This window comes from Girardinichthys multiradiatus, chromosome 20, assembly GCF_021462225.1.
Source record: "Girardinichthys multiradiatus isolate DD_20200921_A chromosome 20, DD_fGirMul_XY1, whole genome shotgun sequence".
NCBI classification, from domain to species: domain Eukaryota; kingdom Metazoa; phylum Chordata; class Actinopteri; order Cyprinodontiformes; family Goodeidae; genus Girardinichthys; species Girardinichthys multiradiatus.
The window spans coordinates 39,442,291-39,463,364 of NC_061812.1; the positions used below are offsets into that span (position 1 = coordinate 39,442,291).

Consider the following 21,074-nt stretch of genomic DNA (forward strand, 5'->3'; position numbering starts at 1 on the left):
AGAGTTTTTGGTATTTTTTTATTAAATCTCAGACATTGTTATATTTAAATGTTTATGGTATCAACATTAATCTATAAACATTTTTCTCTCAACAATGAAAACAGTTTAAGCTGAGAATTTAAGACATAAATGACGTCTAACAGCGTAAAACTAAATTTCTTTCTCCGAGTCAGTTCATGTGTTTACTTCGTTCTTGGTTTCTTATTGGCTCCCTGAAGCCACAGCTGAAGTCGTCCTACGGGCTTGCATTGAGTCTTGGCGTTGTGTTCCTGCTCTTCCTTGGTCTCATTTGTGTCAGGCTCTTTCCTTTTTGAAGGGCTGCTGCTCGACAGCCAGCTCATCATCATCTTGCTGCTTGCTGTGGCTTTGAGCTCCTGAAAAACCAAGGGGCAAACTGGTTGTCTTCTTCTAACTACAGTGAAAGTGAAACAGATTTATTGCACAGAGACACATTTTAGGTGTCGTTTTCTGTTAATCGTGATGATTACGGCTAACCAAAATTCGGTTTCTCGGACAATTTATATTATTTATATATTATTTCATAAGACTTAAAAAAAGGGATTTTAATACAGAAATGTAGGCAAGAATTGCATTGTTGTCTATGGTGTCCCAATAATCCATGGATTCTCTGTTGGGTTTAGGTCGGTTAAGTTTGTAATCCGAGTTTGTATGACTGCATAGTTGTGTTTTGACCACAGTCACAGCTGTTATTACCTTTTTGCTGTTGAGATCCATCGGTCGAAGGCACTCTGGGGAGTTGTTGCGTGAGTTGTTGACAAAAGAAGACACAGGGTGAAATGTCAAAATGTCTTTGGACTGAAGCAGTTTGATGGCATCAAGAGACTTCACCTCCCCAAAATCAAGCCATCTTCCCACTTCTTCCTCTCCGTCCAGGATGGCTGGCATCCTGAAGAAAACAATTTTAAAACACAAGGTTGTTTACATTTTATCAGGGTTTTACGATTGAAACGTTACACGCCGACTGTATGGCTAGCCTCACTGCCCCAGGGTAGCTGTAGCCACACTGTCAGTGTGTGTGTTAATGGCGCTTTGAGGTCCAAACCATTTTAATTTGGAAGCCATTAGTTTTGGCCAAAACACTGAGGTGTATTCCAAACAAGTCATCTACTCTTTTAATTTTATTTTATTTTTTTAGAAATTTAAATCTTCATCTTTATGAAATGAAATGGGGAGAAGAGTCTGAAACCCAAAAGTATTGTTCCATACTTTCCACACCTGAATGTACTAAAAACAAATTCCTTACTTTTTTAAAAAGTGTAGGAAACCGTATTACTGAACACAAAGAGGAGAGAAGAAAACGTTTTCCATGAAGTCACTCTTACCTGTCGTGAATGCTTTGCAGATTTGATGAAGCATTCACAGTGATAACGCTGTAGGTGTAAAGAGGTTCTCCACCACCTGGTGGCGTCCAGCAGTCAAACACTCCGGCCATCGTCAGCAACCTCCATCCAGTCCACTCAGCGGGAGCTTCACTTTCCTTCCGAGCACAAAAAAACTGACATTAAGACTAATACATGACCTTGCATGAAATATGAATACAACATTTATAGTGTTTCTATTGCAAAAGACAATAAAAAAGACTGCAAACCTCTGACAGGCCAGAGGAGAATTCCCTCATCTCTGAGCTCTCTTTTATGCAAGTTGGAGACATGAGGTCATGCTGATCCTCTTTTTTCTCCTGGCTCGGACCCTTTTTCTGGGCAAAGTAGATGAAGAAAGGCTGCTTCTCCTTTCCGTTTCTCCGCCACTCATAAAATCCATCAGCCATGATGACGCAGCGCTGTCCCTTCAATAGGGGATCCTTTGAAAAGAGGTCAAGGGGACAAACACCAAACATAAAGCAAGACCACAGAACGCAGAATAGAAAGATTTCAACAAAAGTGCACACCTTGTAGGACTTCTTCTCAAGAATATTCTCACTGCGGCAGTTGCTAGTACTGTACTGCATCTTGCTTGGGTCGTTCTCCTTGAACCATCCAGGTATCAGACCCCAGCGCATAGAGGCCAGAACACATTCATCCACAGGAGCACTCTGAGGAAACAAGGAGGACATAAATCAGCACCTATGACATGCACTACCATACTGTATGAGGTGCATAGCTAAAGTGCTCATACCAACTACCTCTGGAAGCAGCCTCATTAGTAAACAGAGTCCACTTGTGTGTAATTAAATATCTGTTTAGATACATTGGTTTCCTGAAGGCTTCAGAGGTTTGTTAGAGAACATCAGCACACAAATCTTTCATGCTTTGGGCATCAAAAAGTACAGCGCAACTGCTAGGCTACCAAAACCTGGCCATCCACCAAAACTGGGAGGCTGGACAATGAGAGCATTAATCAGAATCACAGCCAAGAGGCCCATGGAGGAGCTGCAGTGATTCACAGCTCATGTGGGAGAATCAGTTGACAGCACAAGTGCTCTCCACCAACCTTTTTGGAAGAAGAAATAATTGCTGAAAGAAAGCCATATGAGTTCATTTTTACATACGTGACACTGTGCTGGAAGACCTACACCTTTCAGCAGGACGACCCGAAGCAGAGCTACAAAGGGCTCAGGTTTAGCATATTCAAAGCATGCTGTTTTCTTATATTAGAATTGGCCTGTCAAAGTTCAGAGCTAAATGCAACAGAGAACTGTCAGCAAGGGATGGAAATGAATGTTTGCATAGACTCTCTATGCAATCTGACAGAGCTTGAGCTATTTTTGCAATGAAGAATAGGCAAAAAGGGATGTAAATGTATGCCACTTTGGTTTAAAAAAAAAAGAAAACCATTTGCAATAGTTTGTGTTGGTCTATCACATAAAATTCGGCAAAATACAAAAAAGGGGACAGGATGTGAAAATGTTCAAAGGACAGTCATATTTCTGCAAGACACCATATCTAAAACTAAAGCTCGGCCAGCTTGTTAGAAAGTTCCTGCGTGACGTTTCGCACAGCTGCACGACTGCAAAATATTAACTTTCACTAAAGCTGAAGTCACCTTATCGAAATGTCTCTGCGACACCAGAACCGGACTCATGGACTGAGGGCTCTTGTTGTAGGAGGGTCTGTATTTGTCCGCGTCTCCATCCCTCCAGCGGGGCTGTCTTCGCCGTCCTCCCCGGTTTCTGTAGGAGCAGGCTCGGCTCACTTCGTCAGGAGCTAGAGTGCACGCAGTTCTTCCGCACATCTCAGCGAGCTAAAACGGATCTTAGTTGTGCTTCTTAGCTAAAAGGCAAACAGACAAAAAAAAAAAAACGAGTGACTTAAGAGAAACAAAAAGTGTTTCTCACGGCCTATAAAGACACCCAGTATCGACGTGTGTCAGGGTATGCCAGGGTGTCTATGTAGTGTGCTTTTAAAAATAGTCCGCGGATTTGCCTGAGGAGGACTGAAGCTGAAGCGACCAACACTCAGAGCACTCTTCCCGCCCCGGAACCAAAATGGCGGCGGTAGGTTATATCAGGGTTACCCCCCCCCCCTCCCCCCTCCCTCTCGCTGGTAACCATGGTAATTTATTAGCCATTAAGTTGTAGATTTTCGACTGTAATACCAGCAATATTAAGAGTTCGCGACAATTAACATCGAATGACGCAACAAACGGGTACAAAAAATAAATAAAAACAACGTCTTAAGGTGAAAATAATTGCTAATTTCTCGCTTCTGATTCCAAAGAAATATTAACGGGACCAGTAAACGACAGCAAATGAGTGTGTTGTGCAAATTAAAAGCCACGACTTAATAGTTTATTCATTTTATTTTCATTAATAAATCATAACCTTCACAGGTCGTGAACCTTTAGAACATTAAAGAAAATATGGAAAAATTAGAATTATATTTGTAATATATTTATATTCTCTTCACAATATACATTTTAATCAAACTATTCACCTGTGGTAAAACAATTTAATAGCAGATCCGTATATGATTATGTTTATAATAATAACACAAGGGATTGTTTATGGGTAAATGGTAAATGGCCTGAACTTGTATAGCGCTTTATCAAGTCAAAAGAGCCCCCAAAGCGCTTTACACTACAATCAGTCATTCACCCATTCATACACACATTCACACACTGACAGTGGTGAGCTACATTGTAGCTACGGCTGCCCAAACATTTATAAACATTTTTAGGCTATATCGGTGTAACTATTTATACAAGCATAATCAGTTTTGAATTGTGTAAAATGTGTATGAATTATTTACGCTCGTGTTTTGGGAAGGAAAGTTGAGTTGACAGTTGTCCCTCAGACAACGCTGACTAAAGAAAACTACTGTATTCAAGAAATGGAAAGCTTACTGGACGGAAAAACTGTGGAAGACAAACGTGGACAAGCAACAGCTCCAACCACAAGAGTGTAGAGGACTGTTAGCAACTCAGACAATTAGAATATCACATAAATAAATAAAAACAAATATTATGTTAAGGCTATGTTATGGCTGATCTAAAGGTTGGCAGTCGTTGGCATCCTTTGAGGATAGGTCACAAAACGTAATTGCTAAAAAGCTGAATGTCTGCAGGGTGCTGTACCCAAGCAAAGGAAAGTTGAGTGTGGGGAAAAACTGTTGTTAAAAATCTGCGCAACCAACCAAGATATCCACAACCTTGAGATGATATCAAAGCAACCTGGGCTTCTGTATTACCTCCGTAGGGCCTCAAGCTGCATTAACACAGTAATTCATGCAAATCTGCATGTTTTGTACATTAGACGCTAACGTATGAATTTTAATTAATGACTGTATAAAATATCTGTTTTGCTCTTTGTAATAAACTGCTGAAAAAATGATCTATTCTGTAATTTTTTTAATTACTGAGATTAAGTTGCATAAGACAAATTTATTTTATAGATATGAATAAACAGGTATAATGAATTTATTAATAATGTGTGCTGTGCATACATGATGTATATATAGGAGGAATTAAATAGCAGTTGGAGTACGCATTCGCTTCCTCCTACTCCTTTTCTAACATGAAGTGGCTACATTTTAATATTTTATACCTTTAGATCTATTTTACCTTATTTTTATTTTTATTATAGAATCTCGGTAATAGCGTGACATTCGTCATTACATTACTACGATGATTCTACTGCTTTTTAGAAAGATTTATTTGTAATATGTAAAAAAACAACAACCTTTGTTTAAAGAGTTTATCTTTCATCAGAAATAATAAACTCCACCTTACAGCCTCTATTTGTAATAACGACATCTCTTTGTCGTCGCTTCTAGGACGCAACTGTAAAGGAGGTTACCATAGTAACAGTACACAATTCAATGCTTGGGCGCAACGGGGTTCCTCCGGTAAAACTCGGTACAAGTTAATAGAGCAGGTGAGATGAACATCTCTAATGGTGTTTGAATAATATCACAGAACACCCTGCTGATAACAGCTGGAGGACTTGTGACACAGCTTTTATAGAAGAAGTTTAGATGTGGCTCAGCATGTGGTGTTTTTTAACAGCCAATCAGGGAAGCTGTGGTAGCTTCATGTGTAGGGAAAAAAATAACAGGAGTCTGATGAGCCCACTGGTACCTGGGTTTGATTTACTTTTTAATTGTAGCTTAAGGAAAGTGTCACACCCTTGTGGGGTGCTGGGTTAAATCTTTTAAGGTGGTGCCAAGCTATCTCCTACAAAGCCGTTTGATCCACTTAATGCTGCACTGCACAAGGGTATATGGACTTACCAACTACACCAGCTGTCAGAGAGGGCTTAGAGCTGACAAATATTTGTTATTGCATGCGCAGAAATGTTCTGTTTGGAAGTTGTGCACAACCTGTTGTCTGTTTCAGTGCCAAAGTTGTGAGATCTAAAGAAACATAGGAGATGGTTTTACTGAAGAATAAGGGTTGATGTCAGCATGGAGGCCACCAACTCTGGCAAGGCTGGAATCCTGAGTGGGCAGAAGCTGCAGGATGCTAACCAAAACCATGCACCATGTCTGTACAGTGAGTGACCATCCTAAAATTCTAGCAAAAACGATCAATATTTTATCTATTGCTAAAGTCATTGAAACCAATGAACTTCAGTGTCAAACTAATCAAAGAAGCTAAGTCTTTCCTGATGCCGACCCTTGCAAAACTATTAATACCCCTTAAAGTTTTTCACATTGTTTACATTACGACAATCTTTTAGTGTATTTTGGAGGGATTTCATGTGATAGACCAATGCAAAGTAATGCATCAGTGTGAAGAGGAATGAAATTGATAGATATTTCAGGAAATTGCCACAAATAAAATGCAGCCCCCTTTACTCTGATCCTCTTGAATTAAGTCGAGTGCAAACAGTTCTGTAAAAACTAGCGCTGCACATCCTCTTAAAGACATTGTTCCCAAGTGAAACATGGTGGTGGCAGCTTAATGCTGTCGGGGATGGATACTTTAAAATTCTTAGAAATACTTGGTTTTACACCTCCAATCAATATGTTCAACAGGATCAACAGTGCTAAATTAATCATGAGTTCATGAGCAGGACATGGAGTCAGCTATGAATTAATAAATTATCATTTAACACCTTTTGGGTCTCCTTTTAGGCCTTTCGAAATATCATTCAACATGCACACGTTTTCTTTCTCCCAAATTATTTTACTGTGTGCATGTTTCTGTCTCAGCAAAATCTCCTGAGGTCAGAGTTGGCTTACCTGATTTTAACCCGGACAGACTGAAGACAGCCAGGGCTTTGGCCGATAAAGCAGTTAAGGTAAGCAACCATTTCTTAATGCATTCCAAACAGGATCATAGCTCTGAATGCTCCAAGAAGGAAGCCATAACTTTTGATTCTGCTGTGTCAGATGCAGAAGATATTCTCCATCCAAGGCCCCTATCCTGTCATTAGGGCAGCTTTGAGGGCCAGAGGCTGGATTGAACAGCATATGCATGGTTCCAAGCTGCAGGTCCAGCAGCAGCAGCAGCATCAGAGCAGTGGGAGCAAATCCAGCTCGAAGGATGCTGATGACCGTGAGCTAAAAGCATCTGTTAGAATCATCATGTTATAGTGAATAATGTTTTGACTGTTGGGCCTTCTTCTTAGACAACTCAGAGGATGTTGAAAAAGAACAGGATCCAAACCGACTGCACAGTTTCCTGGTATCTGCAGCATTGGTTATTATGCTGAACAGTAAAAGTAGCAAAACCTAAAATATTTGAAGACCTATGTTTCATCACATCCCTCATTTTTAATTCATTTTGGATTTTTTTAGTCTCGCCTTGTGCGTAACGAGATGGTTTATTTCTACTGGACAAACCGGAGAGATGCAATCAACACAAACATCTTGCAGAAACAACAGATAATCAATCACTTCACTAAAGCAGGCAGTTTCACCACTAAAGTAAATTTACTACACATGTTCCTATCTTTTCATCCAAAAAAAGACGTTTATTATACGCACCCTTCACACTCAACTTTATCACCAGATTTTATTTTGACAGGTGGGGTTATGTCTGAACTTAAGGAACCTCCACTGGTTTGACGTAGCTAACCCAGACACCTTCTTCCCCCGCTGTTACACACTTGCAGCCCAGGATGAGAAGCATGCTTTCATTGGTCAGATATGGTTTTGCATTCATTAAACCTAGAGTGTACAAACATTTGTTTTAACTCATGCATCGGTTTAGATTTGTTCATGCAGACTTATCTTTCTCTCTGTCCTCTGTAGAGGACTACAGGCGCACAGCGTGCACCAGTCTTCTGAAGTATGTTGTGAAGAGGGATCAGAATATTCAGGGGAAAGGAATAAGTCACAATCTTCAGGATGTTCAAGGTAGGATCATTGTTCACATGACTGTATGTACTGCCTTGCAAATGTGTTGATTCCCCCTTGAACATTTTCTCATTTTGTCACCTCACAACCACAAGCTTCAATCTGTGTTATTGGGATTTAAAGTTATAACGCCAAACAAACTGGTGTATGTTAGGGAAAGAGAAAAAATGGCTACACGGAGAACTGACTTTGGGTGCAATTATAAATGCAAGCCTTCTCTGCCAGCTTTGCACGTCAAGAGACTTAAAGTTTTGCCCATTTTCTTTGCATGATAAGTCTAGCTTGTTCAGACTGGATGGAGAGTGCCTGTGAACATCAGTTTTAAGTATAACTGTAGATTCCTAATTGGATATATGCCTAGACTTTGATTGGACCATTCTAACACATCAACATGTTTTGATATGAACCAGTTTTTAAATCATGCATCTTTTTCCTTCCATCTCATGATTATCTACTACTGTGTGTTGGTCTATCACATAAAATCTCAAGAATATACAGGCTTGAGGTTGTAAAGTAATAATATAAGAAAGGTTTAAGAGGTATGGACCCATTTGCCAATGCACTGACTTAATGTTCTGTCCCAAGATTTAATTCTCCCCTCCATATTCAGTGCAGAGGAAACAGAACAAACACCGCTCTAAACCACTGGTCCCTTCCCAAATGATCACCACCGCACTCAAAGTATGCCAGGAATACCTGGAAAGTCTGGAGCACAAAGATATCGATAAAACCCTGGAAACACCACAGACACTTACACAGGAGCAGTGGGCAGAGTTTATTAGCAGTTATTATCTTGTTGCTCAGTGAGTGTGCATCAGTGTGTGCTTGAGAGAGAATATCTGTCAAAGAAAAGTGTCCTTCAGGATCTCTACAGCACTGTTCTCTCTGCTTCGTCTCTCAGTGGTGGAGCACAGATTGAGAGAAGTGAACATTTGGTTAGTTCCTGCGAGGCCATGCTGCAGAGGCTTGAGAAGGTCAGCCCACAGTTGGGCATAGATGGCACACAAAACATCTGGATCATCAAACCGGGGGCAAAGTCCAGGGGCAGAGGTAAGAGACTACCTACAACCAGGTGTTTTACATAATATTTAAAATGTTCTGTCTGATCTGTTTAATTTTTTCTTTAAGGTATAAAATGTGCAAAGCGTCTTGATCAGATCCTCAGGATGGTGGCCATAGATCCAGCACTTATTAAAGAGAGCAAGTGGGTGGTGCAGAAATACATTGAGCAACCCTTGCTGGTCCATGGCACCAAGTTTGATGTGCGCCAGTGGTTTCTGGTCACTGACTGGAACCCCCTGACTGTATGGTTCTACAAAAAATGCTATTTGCGCTTTTCCACCCAGCCTTACTCATTAGATACACTGGACAGGTAAGAAAACAAATTCATTACTAGGCAAAAATGCACAAGTGATTCATTTTGAAATAGAGAAACAGGAAAGTAAAGACAGCAAAAAGCATGACTCTTTTGCATATCGTTTTTAGAGGGAGATTTGACTTTACATCTGTGCCTAACCTGAAAAAGTTTCACCACAGGGGATGTGGTGTGTTTTTTTATTATCTTTGACATCTGCGACAACAAAATTCAAATTGACCTAAGAACTAAAAGCAGCTTCTGAAACTTTAACCTAACCATGTACAAACTTTAATTGGAGCAGAGAAAGCTGCACAAGTTGAGAGTAATAACTGAAAGAAAAAAGAGTTGTTATAGTTTGTATTTTTCTCTTTGGAATTTTTGTTAAACAGTTTTGTGATAGATCAACACAATGTTTTGCATAAATGTGTTGTGAAAGGTAAATTATACATTTTGTTTATTTTTACCTATTTTTAATAATTAATAATCTGAAAATGTTTAGTTGTACTTATGCCATCCTTACATATTACAATCATTACAAAATTATGTCAACATTTCCTTTAAATTCACAGCAATACACTAAGTTGTGTCAGATCCTCACATAAAATCAAAGTTTGTGGTTGTAACATAACAAAACGAGAAAAGTTCAGAGGGTAGGAATTCTTTTGCAGGCTTCTGTATGGAAGTTCACAGGTAGCAAAGACTTTGCAAAGCTGCTGAATTTTCTTCATTTTAAGTTCATGTTTCAAAGCAAACTGCACCAGTTTTTACATCGGGTTGAAGTTTTCCTCTCTTCAGCCACAAATATAGCAGGGTAGAAAAATAATATTTTCTGGCAGTTAGTGATAGATCCTGAGAACATTGAGATGCTCCTCAAAACATTAAGCACAATATCTGTCTGTATGATGTTTAGAATCATGTTTCTAAATCAGTTAGTGATGCAGATGGTTTTACACAATGCAGCAGATTGGAGTTCTAAAATGTCTCAGATTGTATGGTTATGGAGTCTAAATCAATATGCTTCGCGAGAATTTGTGATTTTTTGTCAGAATAAGGAAAAATGGTTTGTTAATCATTTTTACATCCTGTTATGTTCATTAAATGATGGAAGAGTTTTTGCTTGGTCCTGTTTTTTGAAGAGAAGATATTCCTTTTAATAGAATCTGAGAATTAAACTGTTCCCAAACGCTAGGCTGCACACATTAAGTGCACACTTAGCTTTGTGAATTTGCCCTTGTTTACGTTCAAGTAAGAGAAAGCACTTTAGTTTTGTCCTGACACCTTTCCATCTGATTTGTCTTTTCATTCTTCAGCTCGGTGCACTTGTGCAATAACTCCATCCAGAAGCACCTGAGGCCCTCTCAACAGCGACATTGTGGCATTCCAGCAGACAACATGTGGTTGGATGACCAGTTTAGGGCCTTTCTGGCCAGCCAGGGCAGAGAAGCCCTTTGGGAGACTGTTGTAGTCCAAGGAATGAAAACAACCATTATCCACGCATTACAGACAGCACAGGATCTGATGGAGTCCCGAAAAAACACGTTTGAGCTTTATGGTGCTGATTTTATGTTAGGTATGTTGCACTTAGTTTATATGATACATGAATACAAAGTTACGGCAGCATCTCTGCTGAAACCCACTCTGTTAAGTTGCAAAGTTGTTTTTGTAAAGGAGTAAGCACGGCTCACTTAGATTCCATTAATGTCACTGTTAAGTGTTTTGGCCAAGGCAGAATGTATGACAATATGCATGCATCACTTTGGCACAACATTATGACCGCTGGTGTAGTGACATATTATGTCTAGGTGACTGGGGTTGAGTTTCTCCAAAACTACAGTTCTCGTGGGGTCTTCTCAGTTTGCAGTGGCAGTATGTGTCAAAGGTGGTCCCAGAAAGGAGCAGTGGTAAACTGGGGACAGGATCATAGTGCTTATGGATGCACATGGGGAGGAATGGCTGGTACATGTGGTCCGATCCAACAGATGAGCTACTGTAGCTCAAATTACTGATGAAGTGAATGCCGTTTCTGGTGACCATGCTGACCCCTGACATCTTGGGGCCAGATACAACAGCTCACCTTGAGGAGTCTTGAAGAATACATACCTCTACAGTTCAGAGCTGTTTTGGCAGTAACCCCACCTTAAGACATGTGGTCATGATGTTGTGACATACTAAGTAACTGTATATGCATGTAAAACATAAATATTAAAATTTCCATACCAGTAAACAGTTGCTTTTGCTTTTGTGTTTCGCAGATCTCAGCCTGCACCCATGGTTAATAGAAATAAACGCTAGCCCCACAATGGCCCCCTCAACCTCAGTGACCGCCCAGCTCTGCGCTGCTGTGCAGGAAGACACATTACGAGTGGTCCTGGACCGGAAAGTTGACCGCACCGCAGACACAGGAGACTTTGAGCTCATATATAGGCAGGTAAGGATCATGTCAAGGCATATGCATAATCAGTTCTGTTTGTGTAGGTCAGCGTTCTTTCAGATATAACTCCACATCCCCAGGCAGCAGTAGAAGTCCCTCAGTACTTAGGAATCAACCTAGTTGTTGAGGGCTTCGCTGTGAAAAACCCTTGCCCTCTTCCTCCACTGAGGTCTTCCAACCAGTCAGCTTCAAAACGGTGGGGTCCAGTCAAAGAAAAGGAGTCTGCACTAGAGAAAGTTCAGGCTTTGCCAAAGATGTTGCTGAAGAAAGCAGAGAGCAAGATTAGGAGATGCGAACCACTATCTCCTGCGCTTCCTTCTGAATCATCTTTGTCCAAACCAGTTAAAAGCATCTCAATTCGTCTGCCAATGACAGTTCTTCCTATTGGTGGAGGCTCTCACTCTGGACATTTGTGGAAGAGACGTGCAGAGGTATCAAATGTTCAACCACCGACAACAGAGAAACAGCAAGGTCCTTTGTCCCAGGAGATGACTGCTCCCAAACAGCCTAGGAAAGCAACCAGCAGCTCTACAAGTGCCTAAAATATCTTCAAATAAAAGAATTTTATACAAAAAAAACAAAAAACAAATCCCATTTGTTTGCAGTTTTGCATGTTTTTTGGACTACCTTAAAATAAATTCTGGGATTATTCATGTTTTGTGTGTTTTATTCACATGTTGGAGCCCCAACTTGAATCTGTCTTACATTGTAGCTCAGCGGGATACCTAATTCCTGACTGAAAAAACGATTTAAGACTAATTCATTACATTTTCAGTGATAACTGAAAGGAGGAGATCACACCAAAGTAGTTTAATTAGCAGTGAAAATTTGAAAAAAACAAAACTGATATTATGAGTGAAGGATACAAATAAAGTATGTGGTAAAAATTGAAAGAGAAGGTGTTTAATGAAACCACTTTAATATTTTTGTATAAAGGGAATTTGCTGTAATTATAACGGTTGTTGGACCAGAATGCTCTCAGTGTCAGAGCTAATAGAAAGTTCAGAGAGGGTTAGACATTTTTAGGTTCAGTACCACACACTGAACATGTGGTGGCAGTAACAGCCGCCTGAAAAGATGAAGCTCATTTTCTTTCAGCAAGAAGAAAAAGAAGAAGAATCCTGACGCGGTGACAGCCTTCCTGCCTCTCACCGAGTCCAGAAATGGCGGCGTCTGTGTGCCGAGTCGGGAGTTCCGTTGGGCGAGCCCTCGCCAAAACCCGCAGTGTGAGTATGTCTAAGGGTCGAAAAACTTTTATTTGAGGGGCATCTTAGCTGGACAGCACTGTTGTTGAATTAACACCATTAAGTGTAACGGGCAGACCTGTGTAGTTTTCTGACTCGCTGTGTTGAGTTGCTAACCGGTTAGCATCGTTTAGCTTGCACTGAATGCAAGGTCAATTGCCAAATGGAGCTGCACGACTTTTAACTTGTCATTAACACGCGACGTTCAATCAATACAAAGAGGGTGGCGGTTGTTTTCTTAGTCGTCTATCCTTCACAATGTCATTTCTAGTAATATTTGTAATTTGTCCACCCCTGTCCTTAGCGCGTCCTGGCTAGCGGCGTTAGCACGGTGACTTGTGATTTTAGCTGTCTGCTCTCCATTGTGGTTTCTTTGTTTGGACAGCTACTTCTTTAAGTGGTCATTGAATGTTACTTTCTTATAATGAATCCAGCTAATGTTTACGGCCGGACCAACAAAGCAGCGCCTATTTTTGATGCACGGTTACATTTGTTTTATAAAAACAAGTAATGAAACTCGCAGTGTCACCTTATCAGGCTATCTTTAAATGGTACAGGTTTTCCTTTTACGTCTCTGTACTTGAGCGCAAGATTAAAAACAGCAGACATTGAATATGATTGTTTTCTACTTCCTGCTATTTTATCATAAATATCCAAAGAGTTAGATATTTTGTGTCAAACAGCTTTCAAAGACATTGTATGCCAACACAAACGATTCATTCTAAAAAGCGGACACATGAACGTCCACATGATACCAATATCATATTTGTAAAAATTTAGGCCAGCTTCAGAGTTTTAAAAATGAGGTTCTGGGGTAATTTATGTCCCTCAATTTACATTGAAAACGTAAATGTTTTTAACTCTAAATCACCACATTATTTAAGATAACGCCATGAAATGGAGTTTGTGGTTAGAATAAATGTCCCTTAATTATTGCGTAATAGCTTAGTCAGCCATTAGGTAACTGTCATTACTGTTAAATAAATATTATCATTTTAACTTGTGGTATATTTAGTGAATTTGAAGTTAATCCAACACATTTGTGTCTAGCTAAAATTCAGAATTACTTCTAGAATGGAAAAAACAATGAGCTCATGATGTTCTGGATATATTTGTCATCAATGGGGTTTTTTGAAGCTACAGCCAGTAATACCCAGGAAAAATATGTTTTTGAGGGGGTGGTAAAGCCAGTAGATTAATAACCAATCAAGTGATTGGAGCACAAATGGCAACGGCGGACTTGAGGACAATATTTACCTATGATATATCTGTCTTGCAGTGTAGTGTTGATGTTATATGCTTTATGAATGAAATAAGGAAAAAAAAATGTTTCGCAAACTTTAGCCCATCCTGCTGTCTTTGAGACGTGGACAGGCCTCAGTCAGCTATGCCCAGAGCCTTGTAGGAGCCCCCGAAACCCAGCTGACTGCCCTGGATAATGGTTTCCGAGTTGCATCTGAAGATACTGGACATGCAACTTGCACGGTAAATCACCCTTTTTCTAATCCCCTGTGCCAACTGAGAAAGTGTTGAGGTGCATAATAGACATTGAAACCTAATCTCTAAACATATCTAACCTTTCACAGGTTGGAGTCTGGATCAGCGCCGGCAGCCGTTATGAGAGCGAGAAGAACAACGGAGCAGGCTTTTTCTTGGAGCATATGGCTTTCAAGGTGGAGTAACGACTCAACGGCTTTTTGCCAGATAAAGTATATTTTTGTTGCAAGTAAACGCAAAGCATGTACTTATTCATATGCCCCCTTTTACTCTTTTAACGACACACTCATTTATTCTTCACATGCCTGAACCTGATACTGCCCTGCAACACCAATGGGCTCCAGTGTAGTTGCGTTTTGTTTGGTTTAGTCAGAAGGATTTACATTTCTTTAAAAGATCTAGATGATGTAAACTTGACATTTTAGCTGCAGCACATTGTCGCTCTAAAGAGCCCAGATAAATAGGGAACAAAGTTTGTAAAAGGCAAACTCCAAGATTGTTATGATGATAAAAAACATTTATATTGGAGATGCGCCTGTCAGAATGTAGTGGTGGATTTCTGGTTTTTGAAAAGTTTTGATCTGTTAATTTTAGTCAGTTCTAATTTCTCTTAAAGAACAATAAAACCACAAGAAATAAGAGCACCATTCAGAATATTTTTGTAGTTTTACTGTCATGAGCATGGCATGTGAGTGTTTGACAGCAGTCGCTGTAAAACAGGGGTTTAGTATTTTGGAATTAACATTGTAAACAGTTCTTAGTATGTTTATAATAGTGATTAGGACGGCTAGCATTACTAAAATAGCAGCCATTATGTGTACTCTCCAGGTAATGTAGATCCTAAACTCTTTTAAGATTTCTAAAAGGCTGCCAACTAAATCCAGCCAAAAGCCTTTTTCTGCTGAAAGTCTCGTGCTGTCTTGCAGCCTGAGTGAAAAAAATACAGTTTCTTTTAAAATGATTTCCCACATCTCTGCTTGCTCTGAAATTCTGCCTATTTAGATTTGTTTTCTTTTCTTTTCCCACTAAGTCCCACTTTCTGCACATGTAGAGTTTTGTTGGCATGACCCGTTATCACTGAGGTTTGGTGTGTTCAATGATTTAAAAAAGGATCCGATTTCGGAGTTTGTAATTGGACCATCAAGCTGGGAATGGTGCAGTCTAGGTTGCTAGCAGATGTATCGGTACACATCTAGTATATATGCAGAGGAACAATACTCTGTATAATGGGTAATAGGGAATATTCAACATTACTACATGGTGTACATCTAGGAGTTATTTTTCAAAGATTAAAATGTGAATTCAAAATTCATCTCAGCTTTTTTTATCACCTCAGTTGGCATGTAGTACATGGCTCTGCAAATTACACTGCATGTGTATGGGTTTTACACTGAGGCCACATTTAAATGTTCCAATATTGCATATATGAAAAAAAAACAAGACTTTTTCTTTTGTCTAAGTCTGTATTCATCAAAGAATGCAGTCCTATTCTTGTTAGGTCCTGTAACTGCACCCCATCTAGTTTTTGATATATGTATTTTTTCATGGCTTCTCCTGAGGCTTTTTTCTGCATGTTAGGCTTGGCAGGTTCATAAGGTTCCCAGATTTGTTTTTATGAAAGTGCTGCTAAATCCCTCACCAATAGGGGGAGCCAAAGACCAAATAATGGCCAGTGTCATTCAGGAGACAGCGATTTTAGTTAAATCTATACACATCGATTTCTCAATCCATGTTTTTTCCTCTGCAGGGAACAAAGAAGCACCCCCAAACAGCCCTGGAACAGCAGGTGGAGTCTATGGGTGCTCATTTGAGTGCCTACACCTCCAGAGAGCATACTGCTTACTACATGAAGACTCTTTCCAAAGATCTGCCTAAAGGTGAAAAACAAACTGGGCTTGGTATTCGTTTCCTAAACATCATCAATGTAAAGCAAATTAGAATAAACAAGTTATGAAAATCGGTCACATTAAATCCCAGTCATGATGAGATGATGCCACATGAGACAATAATTCTACTTTTATTTGTGTTTCCCACCTCAAACTGAGTGCCTGTCTCTTGTCTCCAGCTGTGGAGCTGCTGTCAGATGTCGTGCAGAACTGCTCACTGAACGAGGCAGACATTGAGCAGCAGAGGAACGTGGTGGTGCGTGAGCTGGAGGAGGTGGAGGGCAACCTGCAGGAAGTCTGCCTGGACCTGCTGCATGCCACAGCCTACCAAGGCACACCTCTAGGACAAAGCGTGCTGGGGCCCTCTAGTACTGCCAGGTAGGAGGAATGGGAGACTCTCACTTTACTTAGTCAGTGTCCATTATAAATAATGATACGTCTGTTAGAAGAACGCCACTACTGAAACTGCTCTGATTTAATGCTGCAGTTTATGGTTTTAGAAGAAGTTCATTATTGAGCACTGCTGCAACACTATTTACTGTAATGTAACTGAAACACTGATCACAAAGGGTGTGAAAAATAATGCTGGTTCTTTTATTCAACGCTGTCAGGAATCTGACCCGTCAGGACTTGGTGGATTACATCAACAGCCATTATAAAGCCCCCCGGATGGTGCTGGCCGCTGCAGGAGGTAGGTCCACAGCTTCATTCTCCTAACATGTATTAGAAGAAAGGGATGGGGGGTTTAAAGTTTATAAAATATCCCTCATTTACAGGTGTGAATCATGAGGAGTTGGTGGCTTTGGCCAAGTCTCATTTTGGTGGCGTTTCTTTTGAGTATGAAGGAGACGCCGTCCCTGTGTTGTCCCCCTGCCGGTTCACTGGTAGTGAGGTGAGACACACAACTAAACATCCTCAATTATATTCACTTAGACTTACAAAATTGACCAAGTGGTACATTAAAGCTATGTTTTTAATGTTTTCTACAGTTATGCCCAAAATTATTCATACCCCCGGCATATTTAGGTTTAACATAATCTGTCAGTTTGACCTTTGACCTTTGGACATGTTTCTCCTGACTGGGAGTAATAATGTTTTGAGGCGGCGCAGTCAAGCCCGTGGAAATCCGCGCTCACGCTTTACTAAACTGTGCGCTGAGTTTTGCAATCTGTGCTGGCAGATCACTCAGTGACATCTGTCGAGTTCGGACACGTGGCTCACCCCTGCGAGGTAAGTTCAGTGGATCTGTTGTCATATATATAAACATAAATCACTGCCATGTTTTAATCAGCATACTTCACAGCTTGTAATATGACTTTATTTTTGTTACACCAAGGCGTCTGAACACGTCCAAACTCTCGACAGATGTCACTGAGTAACGTGCGCACGTGGATCAGAAAACGGAGCGCACAGTTTAGGAAAGTGTGAGCACGGATTGACACTGGCTTAGTTTTTTGTACCCGCTGACATTTCCCGGGCTTCGTACAGTCCTGACTTGACTGATGTAGAATCTGCAGAGGGAGCTAAAGATTAGGGTGATGGCAGGAGGCCTTCTAACCTTAGACTTGGAGCTCATCACCAAAGATAAATCAATGAAGGTTTCATCGTTCTAATGGCAACAATGATGTTCGCTTCGATTTATTGAGTATTAATCATTTTTGACGCGCCACTTTTAATTAAAAATTAAAAGGATTCTTTTCAAAATAAATCATCCTTTTATAATGTTTTTATAATCTTTGAAGAATTGCATTTCTCACATATTATGTAAAACAGACTTCTTGGTTGATTGAATATAGTTTTAAATCTAAACTTGCCAGGGGTGTGAATAATTTGGGCCTTAATTGTTGCCTCTGGCTGAGAACAAGGTGGAGGGAATGAAGTACAGAGATGTAACAATACATTCAGCTCACAGGAGGGGACAATTAATATATATATTTTGAAGTGTTAAATTTGAGTTAATGATCAAATGAAGAGTAAATTACCCACATTTGGTCTAATTAAGAGACTTAGCAAGGCAGTTCATTGCGATGGATTTTATTTAGGGCTATCTGAGTAAAGGGGGCTGAATACAAATACACACCACAGGTTCAGATTTTTATTTGGAAAAGATTTTGAAAACCATTTACCCGTTTCCTTCTACTTGGTAATGATGCGCTTATATCTTTTTGTTGTAACATGACAATGTGGAAAAGTTCAGTGGGTGTGAATACTTTTGTCTGGTCACATGCTGATTGCAGCTGGGTCAAAATATTGTGCTGCTTTAGGATCGTTGCACCCTTACTGGCTTATCACTTACAGTTATAGTAAAATCTTTGACTTCCTTTTCAGATCCGTATGCGGGACGATGGTCTGCCTCTGGCACACATTGCCATCGCTGTGGAAGGCGCTGGTGTTTCCAGCCCAGACGTCGTGCCCCTGATGGTGGCCAATGCCGTCATTGGTAGCTATGATCTTACCTACGGTGGTGGAAAGGTGGGTAACTGTTCTTATGTTGCTTTATGAACAGCAATGGGAACTGTAACAGTGATGCGTCATCCCCTTTAAGCTTTGCCCATTTGGGACTCTCCATGTCTTGAGTGGCCATTATGGTGGGGTAAAGCATAAACCTGTCTGAAAACCTGAGTCAGGGGTCTTCCCCCTGCCTCCGGACCTGTCGGGAGGAACATTTGGAACATCCAGCTGCTGCTGAACAATGTGTTTACACTTGTAGCATTTATTGTTTTCTTCTTTCATATCTTTGCCCTGACACAAGTGGTTCTTTAATTTCCTTTGTGCAGATTTATGATGATAACATGATGTTTGACACATATAACAATTAACATCATTTTCCAAAGTCTATAAAGACAAGAGGAACAAACAAGGTTCTGATATAAAGTAGTTCTTGTTTCATTAGAGGATAAAAATGCAGCAATGAGAATGTTTTCTTGCTGATTTCCCAATGCCTTGTTTTTCTAATGCTTTGATCATTGTTTATTTTAGGAGCAGGGGGAACATCCCATTGTGTGTTGGAGAGCATGCAGCAAAACAGGATTTTATCATTATTTGAAAACAAGTCCAGAAAGATTAGAGTTTAGGCTCATCTTGGTGTGCAGAAGGTCTGGCGTTGCAAAACACCAGCTGTGTATTCTGTAGAGCAGGGGCGTCCAGACTCCACAATCAACAGGTCACTTGTATGTTTTTTTTTCTTTTTATAGCAAAAATCTAAATGTTTGGTCATTTTTTGGTGTGCGAGCGCTGACCAACGCAAACACCTTTTGTGCATATTGACACACTGCAGGGAAAACGTGGGATATGATGCTTTCACTGATCTGGAGAAAAGATCAGACTTTTAGTTTACGATCAGTCAGTAACTGTTTAGGGCTGGTCAACCTGAAAATTGTCCGATTCTGGTTGTCAGATTTCTTGGTGCATCTCTATGAATAGACCTCTAACCATATATGTTCTCCGTCCTCTCACTCAGCACCTGAGCAGCCGTCTGGCTCGCCTGGCCGTGGAGGAAAACCTGTGCCACAGCTTCCAGGCCTTCCACTCTGCCTACAGCGACACCAGCCTGCTGGGGATCCACTTTGTGAGCGATAAGCACCACATTGATGACATGATGCACTGGACCCAGAACGCTTGGTGAGAACTGACTGCAGGATAGACACTTTAAACTAAAGCTAGGAGGGTAGTTTGACTGTTAATTATATGATCAGTGCATGTGCTTAATGTGATTCCTGCTTGTTCTTGTCTTTGCAGGATGAACCTTTGCACCACAGTCACAGAGAGTGACGTAGCCAGAGCCCAAAACACTCTGAAGGCCAGCTTGATTGGACAGCTCAATGGTACATGGTCCCTCTATCACAGGGTTCTGCAACCTTTACAATCCAGACAGCAGTTTTTGTCTCGGATAAAATAATTTTATAAAGAGAACATTGGTTTCAGCTTAAAAAATAAATGCAGCTCCAAAGCTGCAGGTTTGCAGACCCTTGTCCTATCATGCATTTTTATAAAAGGGCAAGCACACCCTGCATCAGTGTCCGCTAACAGCCGCTCAATCTTGTAGGAACAACACCAAATTGTGATGACATCGGCAGACACATCCTGAACTACGGACGACGTATTCCTCTTGCAGAGTGGAACGCCCGGATCGACGTAAGATAGAACTATGTTGGGCACTTGCTTCCACTGCTGCAGATCCGTTTAAAGCCAAAGCTCTCCTGTTTTAAGAGGTTTTGCTCTACTCCTCTCCTTTCAGGCTGTAACTCCTAGGATGGTGCGTGATATCTGCACCAAATATATCTATGATAAGTGTCCTGCCGTGGCAGCTGTCGGTGAGTTCTGTGCCCTTGTTATTCTGTACGATCATAGCCGGTACTGTGGTACCCTCTCTAACCTGCCCTGTCCTTGTCTCCGCCAGGTCCTATTGAGCAGCTCCCTGACTACAACAGAATGCGCAGTGCGATGTACTGGCTCAGGTTTTAGGAAAAGATCAGTTTGTCCCATTTCGTCCTCCACATGTGAACGCCTGAGTTGTTAACAACACAAGCAGCCATCCTCCCTCTCTTCTGCCTGACTTCCTTTTATATCGCACCCACCCTGTCCCTAGTTAGCCTTGAGGGAAGCAGCAGCAGGTACTGATCATCCTTTGTTGTGGAGAAAACTACAGCGAGGGCAGACTTGAATTCGTGATAAATAACTTCATAATGCAATTCAGCCAATATTCAGTATGACCAGGCTGGGCAGCGAGAGATATTTATACCTTCTGTAAGCATTTGTTTGATGTCCACTATTGTACATACCAGAAACTGTCATTCAGACACAAATTAAAACAATAAACCTTTAGTGAGTCGTTTTATTCCTGGTGTGTCCAAAGTGTGGCCAGGGGGCCATTTGCAGCCATTAGAATGATTTTGTGCG

General features: G+C 40.7%; 3 protein-coding genes across 7 annotated transcripts; 2 read left to right on the plus strand and 1 right to left on the minus strand.

Annotated features, from left to right (window-relative positions):
- Position 1: 1 nt before the first annotated feature.
- On the minus strand, positions 2-3,460 carry hmces (5-hydroxymethylcytosine binding, ES cell specific). Its single transcript, XM_047348153.1, has 6 exons — positions 3,004-3,460; positions 1,910-2,053; positions 1,610-1,822; positions 1,344-1,498; positions 715-907; positions 2-374 (listed from the first exon to the last, which is right to left on the minus strand). The coding sequence occupies exons 1-6, from the start codon at positions 3,190-3,192 to the stop codon at positions 183-185; spliced, it is 1,086 nt and encodes a 361-aa protein (XP_047204109.1). The 5' UTR covers positions 3,193-3,460; the 3' UTR covers positions 2-182.
- A 1,743-nt stretch (positions 3,461-5,203) lies between these two features.
- ttll3 (tubulin tyrosine ligase-like family, member 3) lies at positions 5,204-12,201 on the plus strand. Of its 5 annotated transcripts, none has more exons than XM_047348103.1 (14): positions 5,204-5,332; positions 5,794-5,949; positions 6,612-6,700; positions 6,792-6,957; positions 7,031-7,101; positions 7,200-7,328; positions 7,429-7,543; positions 7,656-7,760; positions 8,371-8,563; positions 8,662-8,810; positions 8,889-9,132; positions 10,428-10,687; positions 11,370-11,545; positions 11,629-12,201. In XM_047348103.1, exons 2-14 carry the CDS (start codon positions 5,862-5,864, stop codon positions 12,088-12,090), a joined length of 2,247 nt encoding a protein of 748 aa, XP_047204059.1. In that variant the 5' UTR covers positions 5,204-5,332; positions 5,794-5,861; the 3' UTR covers positions 12,091-12,201. The 5 variants fall into 5 exon arrangements, with proteins under 5 accessions (XP_047204059.1, XP_047204063.1, XP_047204060.1 ...); XM_047348107.1 differs by having other exon boundaries at positions 11,924-12,201; XM_047348104.1 differs by having other exon boundaries at positions 7,031-7,086.
- A 415-nt stretch (positions 12,202-12,616) lies between these two features.
- Positions 12,617-20,999, plus strand: LOC124857541 (cytochrome b-c1 complex subunit 1, mitochondrial). Its single transcript, XM_047348843.1, has 13 exons — positions 12,617-12,774; positions 14,137-14,277; positions 14,379-14,465; positions 16,037-16,166; positions 16,355-16,553; positions 16,787-16,866; positions 16,952-17,067; positions 18,504-18,647; positions 19,636-19,796; positions 19,914-19,999; positions 20,221-20,309; positions 20,413-20,488; positions 20,575-20,999. The coding sequence occupies exons 1-13, from the start codon at positions 12,712-12,714 to the stop codon at positions 20,637-20,639; spliced, it is 1,437 nt and encodes a 478-aa protein (XP_047204799.1). The 5' UTR covers positions 12,617-12,711; the 3' UTR covers positions 20,640-20,999.
- The last annotated feature ends 75 nt before the right edge of the window (positions 21,000-21,074 follow it).